Genomic DNA, 16688 nt, shown 5'->3' on the forward strand with positions numbered 1-16688 from the left:
AATGCACCAGTACCTTCTTTTTGCTTCTTTTCCTGGAGGAGTTGAAGGGATAGACAGTCCACAATGTTTGGAGAATTCTTCTTCATCAGCATATATAGCTGTGCTATGTAAAGGAGGATCTTTCAAAAGACAAAAAAGAAGCACAACTTTAAAAGTCTGGCTATTTGGGCAGTACTAAAGTTTATTCCCTTACAATGGAGTACAAAACAATCTTTGTTCAACTAACAAAATCAAAATCAATTACACAGGCCACTTCCCAAATGTTTTTGATCTCACACCTCAACAATAAAAATCTTAAACCCTATCACCAATAAATACATGAATATTTATGAATAATAAACCTTTATTACTGCAATAATAAACCTTTATTACTGCACTTATATGGAATTATTTTTGGTTTTTGAAACAGGGCCTCACTCTGTCACCCAGGCTGGAGTGCAGTAGTGCGATCTCAGCTCACTGCAGCCTGGAGCACCTGAGCTCAAGCGATCCTCCTGCCTTAGCCTCCCAAATAGCTGGGACTACAGGCACACGCCACCATCCTCAGGTAATTTTTTAATTATTTGTAGAGACAGGGTCTCACTATGTTGCCCAGGTTGGGGAAATTTTAATGAAATAAAAATATAAATCGGAAGTCTAACATTTTTTTTCCTCATCCCTGTCAGGCGTCATACACTCTGCATGACAGACCACTGCATTAAACTATTAACTATACAGGCCTAGAGAGGTCACCTCATAAAGTACCCTGCATATAGTGGGCACTCAGTATTTTTGAATGAAAAGCACTTTGGGGAGATTCCAGGCCTCCCTTACTTCCTCTCTGCTTTACTCTGGGATGCCAGAGCCTTTAGATAGCATAAAAAAGATACCTTGAATGAGGAAGAAGATAAAAGAGAGGAGAGCAAATGAACTTGGTGGAAAGGCATAGAAAGGAGATGCTAAGACGAGAAAGATGCTCCTAGCGGGTGCTCACAAAAGAGGAGTAACAGGAGAGACCCAGGACTTATAGCAGGGGTAGAGAGCTTGGAGAAGAAGAGGTGGCCAGTGGTGACAGAGCTGAACTGCTGTAAGGGGGCCTGGTGAGAACCAAGCAACCATTTCTTCATGCTCAGAGTTTAGCATGACAGTGCAAACTTCGACATTTTTTAAACTAAACAGCTGCTTAAATAATGAACATATCAACTGCACAATTTTTAAGTTAGTAGTATACTTCGTATTGCCCTCAACAAGGCAAAGGGATTTATTTACTCTATTGCTGTGAATAACAAGGGGGAAAAAGAAATAGAACAATCTCAAACGTCCACAGATAACCACTCATATAAACTGGATTCTTACAACTTCACAATAAAAAGACAAATAATCCAATTTAAAAACGAGCAAAGGGTGAACAGAAACTTCTTCAAAGAATATACAAATGGCCAATAATCATATATAAGAAGGTCAAAGGGAAAAAAAAAGCATATGGTCAGCCATAAGCACACTGAAAACGTGCTGAACACCATTAGTAATTAGGGAAATACAAATCAAAACCACAACGAGATAGTACTTCACATCCTAAGCTTAGGTTAGCTATTATTTAACAAACAAAAACAAACACCCAGAAAATAACAAGTGTAGGCAAGGATGTGGAGAAACTGAAACCCTTGGGCACTGCTGGTGGGAACACAGGCACTGTGGAAATGGTGATTCCTGAAAATATAAAATATATATGATCCAGCAATTCCATTTCTGGGTAAATACCCAAAAGAGGAGAAAGCAGGGACTCAAACAGTTGTTGATACACTCATGTTAGTATTAATAGCAGCATTATACACAGTCAAAAAGCAGAAGTAACCCAAGGGTCCATTAACAGATGAATAGATAAATAAAATGTGGTACATACAGACTGTTCTTCAGCTTAAAAAGGAAATTCTGGCTGGGCGCAGTGGCTCACGTCTGTAATCCCAGCACTTTGGGAGGCCGAGGCAGGTGGACCACCTGAGGTCAGGAGTTCAACACCAGCCTGGCCAATATGGCAAAGCCCCATCTCTGAAAAATATAAAAATTAGCCAGGCGTGGTGCTGGTGGTGGCCCTGGTGGGTGAGGGGGCGCCTGGAATCCCAGCCACTCCGGAGGCTGAGGCAGGGAGAATTGCTTGAACCTGGGAGGTGGAGGTTGCAGTGAGCCGAGATCACACCACTGCACTTCAGCCTAGGTGACAGAGGAAGACTTCATCTCCAAAAAAAAAAAAATTCTGACTCAGGCTACAACACAGATAAACCTTGAAGACATTATGCTAAATGAAATAAGCCAATTACCAAAGAACCAACTATTCTATGTTTCCTTTTACATCAGATTCCTAGAAAACAGAATGCTGGTTGCCAGGAGTTGAGGGGAGGGGAGAACGGGAAGTTGTTTAATAGGTAGAGTGTTTCAGTTAGGAAAGATGAAAAAGTTCTGGAGATGGATGGTGATGATGGTTGCACAACAACGTGAATGTATTTATCTGCTACGGAGTTAATACACTTAAAAAAGGTTAATATGGTAAACTAGATTTTACCACCCATACCCCCCCCACACACTCACACCCACAATGAGGTGCTGGGATGGCTAGAATAAAAAACTCAGTAAGTTTTGGTGAAGGTGTGCAGAAACGGGAATTCTCATATACTGCCATGGAATTGTAAAGTGGTGCAGCTGCTTTGTAAAACAGTTCCTCAAAAAGTTAAAAATAGGATTACCATAGGACTCAGCAATTCTGCTCCCACTATATGCCCAAGAGAAGTGAAAAAAGTCCACACAAAAACTCATACACAAATGTTCACAGTAGCATTATTCATAGTGGCCAAAAAATAGAAACCACCCAAATGTAACTGATAAATGGGTAACAAGCTGTGGTATATCCAAACAATGGAGTATCACTGAGCTATAAAAGCTTGTGGGAATGAGGTAGATACATGCTACAATATGGACACAAACTAAGTAAACACAAACTAAGTAAAACACAAACTAAGTAAAAGAAGCCAGTCACAAAGGACCAGAGTCTAGGATTCCACTGATATGTCCAGAAATGGCAAATCCGTAGAGACAGGAAGGAGATTCATGGCTGCCAGGAGCTTGAAGAAGGAGGAAGAGGGAGTGACCACTCATGGATACAGGGTTCTCTACAGGATAACAATTTTCTGGAATTAGATAATGCAGACAGTTGTACAACCTTGTGAATAAATTAAAAACCAATGACATGTACACTTTAAAAGTGTCAATTTTATGGTATGTGAATTCATTTCCATTTTTAAAATGGGGTTTTAGGTTCAGATCTTTTAGATTGAGATTTTAGACAAATACGACATTTTTATCAAGTCATAATAAAAGACATTATTCTGGTGAATATATTTCACCTTATAAAATGTATAATATTTTCTTTTAACAAAAAATTAAACCAAAGCCTTCAAAATTCTCTTGAAACTTATTCCAGCAAAAATGCCTGACTACTGCAGTTCTAGATGTGGGGGCACATGGCATTTTCTCTGTCATTTCTGGCTTCTGGAGTGCCCAGTGACACAAGCAGCCCACCCTGACAACTCACACACTCCTGGCCAGCCAGGTACTGACCTTTTACCTCACACTTCAAGGAATACAGGTGAAGCTCTCCCACTGGCTCTCCTGAAGCATCCCCTGCCTCCATGAGTTTAGGACAAAGGAAAATTACCCATACTCTTCTCCTCCCTAAATCAATGGCTCTATCAAATGGTAGAGTGAAGTGAGAAATATATTCTATGTTCCTCTTGTTACAGAGTACTATAGTAAGTGTCCTCATGTGACCAGATTGTTAATGAATACTATTAGAAGAGTGCCGCTCTGATAATGTTCTTAGTTTCAATGTACCTATAAGTGAGAAAAATTAATTCAAATTATCAAGTACTCCCCAGAGAACATTATATTTACATGCAGGCAACTATTTTTATATTTGAAGATGCTTCTATTTTTTATTATATCTGGCCTAAATGTTGTTGCTTTAGAGTTAGGTAGGATAAAGATTTAAAGTACTAACCAAAGGTCTCATAAGGTTCTTCATCTTTCTCATTTTCACCCAGCCTGCCAATGCTTGAGACATCAGAATCATCAGGAAAGTCGAACACGTCAATAGGCTTGCACTTTTGACCAGCTTTCTACAAGTGAATAAAGTTGAGTCATTCAGTTGGCTCTCACAAAGAACAATAGGTTGATTTATGCAGCAAGAATATTCTTGTAATCACTGCTGCCTAAGGAAGCAATCCTTATCATGGGGTGATGGATTCACTACCTATCTTGATTGGGTCATTATACAACATAGACATGTATGGCAAGATCAAATCGTACCCCACAAATGTGTACAATCACAATGTTTCAGTTAAATTAAAAAGAAAGAAGCAAGCTAACACTTTCCGGGGACATAGAATCTTTTGATAACCTAAGGCATGGATTGGCAAACTTTTTCTATAAAGGACAAGAAAGTAAATTCTTTTAGGCTTTGCAGGCCGTAAGGTTTCTGTGTTGACTACCAGCTCAGCCACTGTCATGTGAATGCAGACAGTAACCACACAGAAAAGAATGAGCATGGCTGTGTTCCAATACAATTTGACTTTTGAACACTGCAATTTGAATTTCATATCATGTTCACATGTTATGACATAGTCTTTTCATTTTATTTCAACCATTAAAAAAGGTAAAAACCATTCTTAGCTTGCAGGGATATACAAAAACAGGCGGCAGGCTAGATTTGGCCCATGGGCCAGTTTGCCTAAACCTCTGACCTAGGGAAAGTGATGGGTCCTGTTTCCGGAAATATGCCCATATATCTAAAAGTTCATAAACAGTTTTAAGGGAACACATAGGTAAAAACTCCTGACTAAAGGACACCAGGGTTTACAGTTCAATATACTGATACACCCACGAAGTCTGCTACCCCAAATCTAATGAAACATGAAAACATATATAAAATGAGAAAAACTTTCACGGTAGTTCCGGAAAATGTGGAAGGGTACTATTAACACATACGAAAATAAGAAAATTCTGGAAGGTATAAAGGAGGTCAAATAAAATTGGCAAACCATACAAAAACTTGACCATTCAGATGCCCCCAGTGAAAGAATCATTCCTGGACTGCTTGGGGGTGGAATGCGGAGAGAGCTGGCAGGTCTTCCAGCCCCTCCCAAGGCATAGGGGCCTCCACCACGTGTAAGGCACTGCCTTGCAGAGGGAAGGACAGGAAAGCTGAATCCATTCCAGGCACTCTGGGCTTCCAGCTAAGGCTGGAGCTTAGAGAAATCCCTCGAGGCACACTGTACTTTGGCTACCAATGGTAGGGGCAAGGCAGGACAGCTGAGACAAATCCACCCAAAGAACCAGTGAAGTAATGCTGGGGTGGGAGCAGAGCGCTGAGCAAAACCCTGCAGGGGGATCCCAGGGTTTCCCAGAGGGGAGGAGAGCTATCCTCTGCAGGCTGGGGTTAAGGGCTATGCAGGACAGAGAAAGCCCAGGGCAGAACAAACAGAAGGAACTCCTTCCGGGGTGCCTGGCACTGTCATACACTGTTAATGTGAGATTACAATGTCAATCACACAAGCCACTGGAAAAAAAAATTGGAATTAGCTATCAAGAACGTTAAAGAAATGTACATGCCTTTAACATACATTTATTCTAACACTCTAAAGAAAAGTAAACCTGTAATGTGAACTAAGTGGAGTATCATGAAATCATAAACAATTCTTGAAAAGTACAATGAGGAGAAACGGCTTTAAGTGAAAAAAGCTTACAGCATTGTACAATTTTTACATGAAGTCAATTATCTAAACGAAAATAAAACCAAACTCGGCTCAGAAATAAAGGAAATTCTAAAACATTAACAAAAGTCATTTTGTCCACTATACCGGGAAAAGTGTGAGGAAAATGAACACACTTTTTCACTACAATAAACATTGAACTTGCCAAGTGAAGTCTACAAAACTGAGGTACCAAAAAATGTTATTTTGTACTGTCAATTTTGAGAAAACCACAACACAAAAAGATAACTTACGTCTTTCATGGAATGCATTCTTTCTAAAGTGTGCTTTGAACGTCTTGCGCTATTAAACAGCAAAAAAACACAAGTTAGGACCCTTTCCACAAATTTTTACCAAAAAAAAAAAAAAAGAACCCATATTCCACAAATTTATTTTTTATAGGTCAAATCCTATCACCAATGTATAAAGTAACATACCTCTCCCCCTCAGGGACATGGAAAAGTTGGAATCCTGCTGTTAACTTTTTCCCTGAGGCCTTAATCAATCAGCAGTGATTGACTTTCTCTGCAGAGCTGAACAAAGGGGAGGTAGACTAACACTAAGCCCCGACACCTGCTCCATCCTGTGCCTGGCTCTCCTACGTCCCTTTCTCATTTAATTCTAACAGTCCTATAAGGTAGAAGTGAATTCCATGTTACAGATGTATGCTTGCCCACAGCAACACGGAGCCAGGAGGGACACAAGCCTGCATTAAAATTTACATCAGTTCAAATCCAGGGCCTGCCCTCGACCTCCCTTCACACTCTCTCAGTTGGACCATAGCTTCAAATGATAAAGTTGTATATATATCTTCAACAAGCTTCATGGAAACAGATGTAACAATGGTGACTAGAATAAAAACGGGAAATAACAGTGGCAGGAATTATATATTATTATTACTAATAATAGTGCCAGGAGTCAGTGAATATATACAGACTATCCTCCACCAACCAGGCATCGTGCAAGGGTACGGGGGGATACTCCGGGATAATACAGTACATAATTCGACTTTAAAATATGCCATGCAGATTGCAGCCACATTTTTCTCAATTGTAGATAGCAAAATCAGCTTAGTCTAAACCAATGTTTTAGTATCCTTTTATCTGATATAATTTCAAGCTCACAGAAAAGCTGCAAACATAGTACAAGGACCTTCTGTATGCCCTTAACTCATGTGCTCTGTGTGTGTGTGTGTGTGTGTGTGTGTGTGTGTCTGGAGATACTGTGCACTTCCACCCCTAAATACTACAATATGTCTTTCCTAAGAGGGCATTATACTGCATATTCATGGTACAATTTCTAAAATCAAGAAATTTAACACTGATACCATAATCTAATCTACAGTCCATACGCAAATCACATCAATTGTCCTATAATGTCTTTTAAGATTGCCAGGCCAGCATTTTAAAAAAAAAACAACAAAAGAGGAAAATATAAAATGAAACATTGCACTGGATATACTATGTTCATAAGCCTTTTGTTTTATGTGTGGATGTGTGCACACGTGTACTAAGTGTGATGTAAAACATCATTACTGTGAATCACAGTTAAAAAAAAAAAAGTTAGAAAACTGTTCAGAGCGGTGGTTCCCAGACTTGAGTGTCATCAAAATTCTCAGGAGGGCTTGTTAAACAGGTTGCTTGGCACCACCCCAGGAGTGTCTGATTCAGTCCCTCTAGGGTGAGGTCTGGGATTCTGCATTTCTAACAAGTTCATGATTTATTTATTTAATTCATGAAACCTAAGGAAGCAGGTAAGACAAGTATTGGTTTTATGGCAATTTTATAGATGATGATTCCGGGGTTCAGAAAATTTAAGTGACTTATCAAGGGTCACATAGCCAAGTAACAGAAACACAACTACACACTAGACCACATAAACTTCTTAACCTAAACTCTTTGAGCTATCTTGTCCTTTCTTGGGGGGCGGGGGCGGGGAAGAAAAGTCAAGGTTCCTCCTTGCCTTAGGCTGGGGTCAAGGTGGGGCTTCTGAGAGACAGAGACCTCTGTGACAACCCACAGGTAAAATGTCTGGGCCAGGCGCGGTGGCTCATGCCTGTAATCTTAGCGCTTTGGGAACCCGAGGCGGGCGGATCACGAGGTCAGGAAATCGAGACCATCCTGGCCAACATGGTGAAACCCCGTCTTTACTAAAAATACAAAAATTAGCTGGACGTGGTGGCGGGCGCCTGTAATCCCAGCTACTCTGGAGGCTGAGGCATGAGAATCGCTTGAACCTGGCAGGCGAAGATTGCGCCACTGGACTCGGGCCTGGGCGACAGAGTGAGACTCCATCTCAAAAAAAAAAAAAAAAAATTCTGTTGTATGTGCATTCGTGTGTTTCGGGACGAGGCAGGAACAGATTTCATGAGTCTCGAACCCACAAATGTTAAAAAATAAAAATAAAAAAAACAACAAAAACCACTAGCCTTTCAGATAAACTCTTTTCAGCTGACATTCTTTTCTAATCCTCTTCTGCACCGGGGGAGTCTTCATTCTCCTCCACTGGCCACAGGAGTCTGGTCTCGTTTTCCCCACCCACCTGCGGTGTCCTGCTCCAGCTTTTCCACCCTAACCCCGCATCTACCAGCACCTCCTTCTCCAGGAAGCCTTCCCAGGGCCGGGGGAACTCCTGTTCTCTTCAGATCGTCTTGGCGTCTGGTTTTGTGCACCGTCTGCAGCAAGCCGAGACCCTTCCCGCCAGATCCAGGCCAGGCCTTGGATGGCCATTCGCCAACGAATCAGCGACCAGCATTCTAGAGCGCGTTCTGCAACCGACCAAACGCTCGCTTTTTTTGGTAAACAAAAACTGCTCGACCCGTCCTGGAGAACCGCAAGCGGCAGCCCGGTCCCCCAGCCAGATCTATGCTCCAGTTTACGGTCTGTGGTTTGCAGTACGAAAACACCAGGGTCTTCAAAATAAAACTGATTCCCAGTCAGAGAGTAAACTCCACTAACAAAGTCCGGCAAACCGTAGGCAATACGTGTTTGCTGAATATTTTGCTTTCAAGCTAGCACTTTGAGACTCACTACTTTGGACGGCACTCTCCCCCACAAAACGACACGACACTGGCTAACGTCTCTCCCACCCGCCAGGCAGTGTTAGGCCCCGACAGGCCCGTGCGGGTGGGATCACTGTTATCCCCACTAGACTGAGGAGGAAGCCGGGGACCCGGGCGACTGGCCACTCGGGCGAGCTCCACAGTGGAGCACGAACAGCGCCGGGAGGCGCAAACCGCGGCAGGCGAGGAAGCAGTTCAAGCTGGTCTCCGGCCCCGCGCTCCGAGGGTCGGCAGTACTTACCCCTCAGACCTGTGACGCCGCGCCCGCCGCCGCCGCCGCCGCCGAGCCATGGCGCAGCTCTCCGCTCCCGAGCGACTGGAAGCTCCCGCCAAGCCCCTCGCCGCTCCGAGCAGCCAATCCGGGCCGAGCACGCGCGCGTGCGCAGAACTTTCTGAGCGGGCCCCGGGCTCCTCCCGGCCTGGAGCATGAGGGAAAACTGGGCCTGGTTATCACAGCGCAACGGAGCTGGAGTCCATGACGCACAACCAGTTACCTACAGTCCATATCATGCCAAAGTTTTCCGGGCTTTCTCGCCCACCCGCATCGCCAGTTTTCCAGCCCCCGAAAGCCCCGGAGCCACATGGGACGGCCCTTTGTGGGGTGGAGAAAGGGGAGGAGCTAGTGTCCCGGAGTCGGGGGGCAGGTAAAGGGTTGGGTGCAGACCCGTGTTCGCAGCTGTTGCGGCTGAGGCAGCAGTCGTCTTGCCAGGCCGACAGGATTTGGCTTCCAGCCCCTGCTGCCTTTATCAGCTATCTGAGCTTAGCATGTTACTTTACCTCTCTCCCAATACCTTCATTTGTAAATGGTCAGGGTTCCTTTTGTTCTTTTACTTTGTTTCTGTTTAAAAATGTGTAATGCAGAAGAATGAAATTGAACCCTGACCTTACACTGCGTATAAAAATTAACGCAAAATGGATCAAAGACCTAAAGGCTAAAATGAAAACTAAAACTCTTAGAAGAAAACAGAGCAAAAGATTCGTAACATTGGACTTGGTATGATTTCTTGGATATGATACCAAAAGCAGTTTGGGATGATGAAAACGTTCTGGAAATGGTGGATGGATGCACAAGGTGAAGGTACTTAATGCCACAATACTGAAACTTAAAAACGGTTAAAATGCTCAATTTTGTTATGTATATTTTACTACGACAAAAATATTACGTTTCGTGCATATAAAAGAATCTAACGTGTAATGTAAGGATAAAAACAAAACATCCGTGTAACCAGCACTAGATGGGGATATGAATCATTATTATATATAACTCTTGGGTACCCCTTTGAATGGCATCCTCCTCCTCCAAAGAATAACCACTCTTCTGATTTTATGTGTATCATTCCTGTGGTTTTCTACCTTGATATAGCCCCAAATAATGTATTGATTATTTTATGTTTCTAAACTTTATATGATATTTGGTAGGTATTCTGCAAGTGCCTTTTCTTACTAAAGCTATTGCTTTTATTTTTTATTTATTTTATTTTTCCATAAATTATTAGGGTGCAGGTGCTATTTGGTTACATGAGTAAGTTCTTTTTTTTTTTTCTTTTTTTGAGACGGAGTCTCTCTCTGTCGCCCAGGCTGGAGTGCAGTGGCCTGATTTTGGCTCACTGCAAGCTCCGCCTCCCGGCTTCATGCCATTCTCCTGCCTCAACCTCCCGAGTAGCTGGGACTACAGGGGCCCACCACCATGCCCGGCTAATTTTTTTGTATTTTTAGTAGAGATGGGGTTTCACCATGTTAGTCAGGAAGGTCTTGATCTCCTGACCTCGTGATCAGCCTCCCAAAGTGCTGGGATTACAGGCGTGAGCCACCGCGCTCGGCCTATTTATTTTTATTTTTTATTTTAATTTCTTTTTTTTTTTTCAAGATGGTCTTGCTCTGTCGCCCAGGCTGGCGTGCAGTGGCACAATTTCGGCAGGGGGGCACTATCTTTTCTGGAATTTTAGGATCCCTCCTCAGACAAGCAGGCCTAACAAAAGCTATTCCTGAAGGTATGATATGGGGAGCCTCAGAAATTATATCCTTCCTATTCATGTAAGTGAGGACAAAAGGTGTCACTCCTCCAGCCCTGGACATCCCTTCCCTCCCTCAGGGTATGGCCCTCCACTTCATTTTTGGGGCATAACATCTTTATAGGACAGGGGTGAAGTCCCAATACTAACAGGAGAATGCTTAGGACTCTAACAGTTTTTCAAAAATGTGTCAGTAAGGGCCACTAAATCTGATTTTTCTCGGTCCTCCTTGTGGTCTAGGAGGACAGGCAAGGGTGCAGGTTTTCAAGAATGCATCGGTAAGTGCCACTAAATCTGACCTTCCTCGGTCCTCCATGTGGTCTGGGAGGAAAACTAGTGTTTCTGCTGCTGCATCGGTGAGCGCAACTATTCCGATCAGCGGGGTCCAGGGACCGTTGCGGGTTCTTGGGCAGGGGTTGTTTCTGCTGCTGCGTCGGTGAACACAACTTTTCCTGTCAGCAGGGTCCAGGGACCGTTGAGGATTCTTGGGAAGGGTGAGAAACAAAACAAACCAAAACCGCGGGTGGTTTTGTCTTTCGGATGGGAAACACTCAGGCATCAACAGGCTTACCCTTGAAATGCATCCTAAGCCATTGGGACCAATTTGACCCACAAACCCTGAAAAAGAGGCAGCTCATTTTTTTCTGCACTACGGCTTGGCCCCAATATTCTCTCTCTGATGGGGAAAAATGGCCACCTGAGGGAAGTACAGATTATAATACTGCCCAGCAGCTTGACCTTTTCTGTAAGAGGGAAGGCAAATGGAGCGAAATACCTTATGTCCAAGCTTTCTTTTCATTGAGGGAGAATACACAACTATGCAAAGCTTACAATTTACATCCCACAAGAGAACCTCTCAGCTTACCCCCATATCCTAGCCTCCCTATAGGTCCCCTTCCTATTAATGATAATCCTCCTCTAATCTCCCCTGCCCAGAAGGAAATAAGCAAAGAAATCTCCAAAGGACCACAAAAACCCCCCAGGTTATTGGTTATGTCCCCTTCAAGCTGTAGGGGGAGGGGAATTTGGCCCAACCCGGGTACATGTCCCCCTCTCCCTCTCTGATTTAAAGCAGATCAAGGCAGACCTGGGGAAGTTTTCAGATGATCCTGATAGGTACGTAGATGTCCTACAGGGTCTAGGGCAAACCTTTGACCTCGCTTGGAGAGATGTCATGCTATTGTTAGATCAAACCCTGGCCTTTAATGAAAAGAATGCGGCTTTAGCTGCAGCCTGAGAGTTTGCAGATACCTGGTATCTTAGTCAAGTAAATGACAGAATGGCAGCCAAAGAAAGGGACAAATTCCCTACCAGTCAGCAAGCCATCCCCAGTATAGATCCCCACTGGGACCTTGACTCGGATCATGGGGACTGGAGTTGTAAACATCTGTTGACCTGTGTTCTAGAAGGACTAAGGAGAATTAGAAAAAAGCCCGTGAATTATTCAATGATGTCCACCATAACTCAGGGAACGGAAGAAAATCCTTCTGCCTTCCTCGAGTGGCTACGGGAGGCCTTACGAACATACACTCCCATGTCACCCGAATCACTCGAGGGTCAATTGATTCTAAAAGATAAGTTTATTACCCAATCAGTCATAGATATCAGGAGAAAGCTCCAAAAGCAAGCCCTGGGCCCTGAAGAAAATCTAGAGGCATTATTAAACCTGGCAACCTCGGTGTTCTATAATAGGGACCAAGAGGAACAGGCCCAAAAGGAAAAGCGAGATCAGAGAAAGGCTGCAGCCTTAGTCATGGCCCTCAGACAAACAAACCTTGGTGGTTCAGAGAGGACAGAAAATGAAGCAGGCCAGTCACCTGGTAGGGCTTGTTATCAGTGTGGTTTACTAGGACACTTTAAAAAAGATTGTCCAATGAGAAACAAGCTGCCCCCTCGTCCATGTCTGCTATGCCAAGGCAATCACTGGAAGGTGCATTGCCCCAGAGGACGAAGTTTCCCTGGGTCAGAAGCTTCCAACCAGATGATCCAACAACAGGACTGAGGGTGCCCGGGGCAAGCACCAGCTCATGTCATCACCCTCACTGAGCCCCGGGTATGTTTAACCATTGAGGGCCAGGAAATTGACTTCCTCCTGGACACTGGCATGGCCTTCTCAGTGTTAATCTCCTGTCCTGGACGACTGTCCTCAAGGTCCGTTACCACCCGAGGAATCCTGGGACAGCCTGTAACCACGTATTTCTCCCACCTTCTCAGTTGTAATTGGGAGACTTTTCTCTTTTCACATGCCTTTCTTGTTATGCCTGAAAATCCCACACCCTTATTAGGGAGGGATATATTAGCCAAGGCTAGAGCTATTATCTACATAAATATGGGGAACAAGTTACCCATTTGTTGTCCCCTACTTGAGGAGGGAATCAACCCTGAAGTCTGGGCATTGGAAGGACAATTTGGAAGGGCAAAAAAATGCCTGCCCAGTCCAAATCAGGTGAAAAGATCCCACCACTTTTCCTTATCAAAGGCAATATCCCTTAAGGCCTGAAGCTCATAAAAGATTACAGAATATTGTTAAACATTTAAAAGCTCAAGGTTTAGTAAGGAAATGTAGCAGTCCCTGCAACACCCCAATTCTAGGAGTATAAAAACTGAATGGTCAGTGGAGACTAGTGCAAGATCTTAGACTCATCAATGGGGCAGTAATTCCTCTATATCTGATTGTACCCAACCCCTCTGCTCTCTCAAATACCGTCGTCCCAACCCCTCTGCTCTCTCAAATACCAGAGAAAGCAGAATGGTTCATGGTTCTGGACCTCAAGGACGCCTGCTTCTGTATTCCCCTACAGTCTGACTCCCAGTTTCTCTTTGCCTTGAGGATCCCACAGACCACACGTCCCAACTTACATGGACGGTCTTGCCCCAAGGGTTTAGGGATCGCCCTCATCTGTTTGGTCAGGCACTGGCCCAAGCTCTACGCCACTTCTCAAGTCCAGGCACTCTGGTCCTTCAGTATGTGGATGATTTACTTTTGGCTACCAATTTGGAAGCCTCATGCCAGAAGGCTACTCTAGATCTCTTGAACTTTCTAGCTAATCAAGGGTACAAGGTGTCTAGGTCAAAGGCCCAGCCTTGCCTACAACAGGTCAAGTATCTAGGCCTAATCTTAGCCAGAGGGACCAGGGCCCTCGGCAAGGAATGAATACAGCCTATAATGGCTTATCTTCACCCTAAGACATTAAAACAGTTGCGGGGGTTCCTTGGAATCACAGGCTTTTGCCGACTATGGATCTCCAAATACAGTGAGATAGCCAGGACCCTCTATACTCTAATTAAGGAGACCCAGAGGGCAAATACTCACCTAGTAGAATGGGAGCCAGAGGCAGAAACAGCCTTCAAAACCTTAAAGGAGGCCCTAGTACAAGCTCCAGCTTTAAGCCTTCCCACAGGACAAAATTTCTCTTTATACGTCACAGAGATAGCTGGGATAGCTCTTGGAGTCCTTACTCAGACTCGTGGGACAAGCCCACAACCAGTGGCATACCTAAGTAAGGAATTGGTGTAGTAGCAAAAGGCTGGCCTCACTGTTCAAGGGTAGTTGCAGCAGTGGCCGTCGTAGTGTCAGAGGCTATCAAAATAATACCAGGAAGGATCTCACTGTCTGGAGTACTCATGATGTAAATGGCATACTAGGTGCCAAAGAAGTTTATGGCTATCAGACAACCGCCTACTTAGATACCAGGCACTACTCCTTGAGGGACCGGTGCTTCAAATACGCACGTGCGTGGCCCTCAACCCTGCCACTTTTCTCCCAGAGGATGGGGAACCAATTGAGCACGACTGCCAATAAATTGTAGTCCAGACTTATGCCACCCGAGATGATCTCTTAGAAGTCCCCTTAGCTAATCCTGACCTTAACTTACATACTGATGGAAGTTCATTTGTGGAGAATGGGATACGAAGGGCAGGTTACGCCATAGTGATGTAACCGTACTTGAAAGTAAGCCTGTTCCCCCAGGGACCAGTTCCCAGTTAGCAGAACTGGTGGCACTTACCTGAGCCTTAGAACTGGGAAAAGAAAAAAGAATAAATGTGTATACAGATAGCAAGTATGCTTATCTAATCTTACATGCCCATGCTGCAATATGGAAAGAAAGGGAGTTCCTAACCTCTGGGGGAACCCCCATTAAATACCACAAGGCAATTATAGAGTTATTGCACGTAGTGCAGGAACCCAAGAAGGTGGCAGTCTTACACTGCCAAAGCCATCAAAAAGGGGAAGAAGAGGGGAGAACAGCAGCATAAGCGGCTGGCAGAGGCAGGGAAAGACCAGTAGAAAGGAAAGAGACAGAAAGTCAGAGAGAGAGGAAGAAACAGACAAAGAGAAGGAGTCAAAGGAAAGAGAGAAAGAGACAGGAAGTCAGAGAGAGAGGAAGAAACAAAGAGAAGGAGTCAAAGGAAAGAGAGAAAGAGACAGGAAGTCAGAGAGAGGAAGAAACAGATAAAAAGAAGGAAAGAGAGGAAGAGACAAAGGGGGAGTCAGAGAGAAAGAGAGAGACAAAGAAGAAGTCAGAGAAAGAGAGAGATAGAAATAATAAAGAAAAAACAGTGTACCCTATTCCTTTAAAAGCCAGGGTAAAGTTCTGTCTACCCAGCCAAGGCATATTCTTCTTATGTGGAACATCGACCTATATCTGCGTCCCCACTAACTGGACCGGCACCTGGACCTTAGTCTTTCTAAGTCCCAACATTAACATTGCCCCAGGAAATCAGACTCTATCAGTACCCCTCAAAGCTCAAGTCCGTCAGTGCAGAGCCATACAACTAATACCCCTACTTATAGGGTTAGGAATGGCTACTGCTACAGGAACTGGAATAGCTGGTTTGTCTACTTCATTATCCTACTACCACACACTCTCAAAGCATTTCTCAGACAGTTTGCAAGAAATAACAAATCTGTTCTTACACTACAATCCCAAATAGACTCTGGCAGCAGTGACTCTCCAAAACCACCAAGGCCTAGACCTCCTCACTGCTGAGAAAGGAGGACTCTGCACCTTCTTAGGGGAAGAGTGTTGTTTTTACACTAACCAGTCAGGGATAGTATAAGATGCCGCCCAGCATTTACAGGAAAAGGCTTCTGAAATCAGGCAATGCCTTTCAAATTCTTATACCAACCTCTGGAGTTGGGCAGTGTGGCTTCTCCCCTTTCTAGGTCCCGTGGCAGCCATCTTGCTGTTACTCACCTTTGGACCCTGTATTTTTAACCTTGTCAAATTTGTTTCCTCTAGAATTGAGGCCGTCAAGCTACAGATGGTCTTACAAATGGAACCCCAAATGAGTTCAACTAACAACTTCTACCAAGGACCCCTGGACCAATCCACTGGTACTTTCACTGGCCTAGAGAGCTCCCCTCTGGAGGACACTACAACTGCAGGGCCCCTTCATCACCCCTATCCAGCAGGAAGTAGCTAGAGTGGTCATCGGCCAAATTCCCAACATCAGTTGGGGTGTCCTGTTTAGAGGGGGGATTGAGAGGTGACAGCGTGCCAGCAGCCGTTGCTCGCTCTCAGCGCCTCCTCAGCCTCGGCGCCCACTCTGGCCATGTTTGAGGAGCCCTTCAGCCTGCCGCTGCACTATGGGAGCTCCTCTCTGGGCTGGCCAAGGTCAAAGCCGGCTCCCTCTGCTTGCAGGGAGGTGTGGAGGGAGAGGCACAGGTGGGAACTGGGGCTGCACGGTGCTCGCGGGCCAGTGTGAGTTCCGGTGGGCAGAGGCTCAGTGGGCCCCACACAGAGTGGCCAACTGGCACCACCAGCCCCGGGCAGTGAGGGGCTTAGCACCCAGGCCAGCAGCTGTGGAGGGTGCCGGCCCCCCAGCAGTGCC

At 44.6% G+C, this 16688-nt stretch overlaps 1 protein-coding gene across 5 annotated transcripts in view; it reads right to left on the reverse strand.

The window, feature by feature from the left end:
• Window positions 1–9255, reverse strand: part of CENPU (centromere protein U) — a 39023-nt gene extending 29768 nt beyond the window's left edge. The window contains exons 1-4 of one of the 5 annotated variants that reach the window (XM_054484137.2): window positions 9083–9255; window positions 6035–6083; window positions 4031–4148; window positions 14–119 (exon numbers count right to left, since the gene is read on the reverse strand). In XM_054484137.2, coding sequence (XP_054340112.1) covers window positions 14–119; window positions 4031–4148; window positions 6035–6083; window positions 9083–9132 — 323 coding nt within the window. In that variant the 5' untranslated portion in view covers window positions 9133–9255. Of the gene's footprint in view, window positions 1–13; window positions 120–4030; window positions 4149–6034; window positions 6084–8208 lie in introns of all 5 variants that reach the window. The other 4 variants (XM_054484138.1, XM_054484136.1, XM_054484141.2 and 1 more) reach the window with 4 other exon arrangements.
• Between the last annotated feature and the right edge of the window lie 7433 nt (window positions 9256–16688).

The sequence above is a fragment of the Pongo pygmaeus genome, chromosome 3 (genome assembly GCF_028885625.2).
Source record: "Pongo pygmaeus isolate AG05252 chromosome 3, NHGRI_mPonPyg2-v2.0_pri, whole genome shotgun sequence".
Lineage (NCBI taxonomy): Eukaryota > Metazoa > Chordata > Mammalia > Primates > Hominidae > Pongo > Pongo pygmaeus.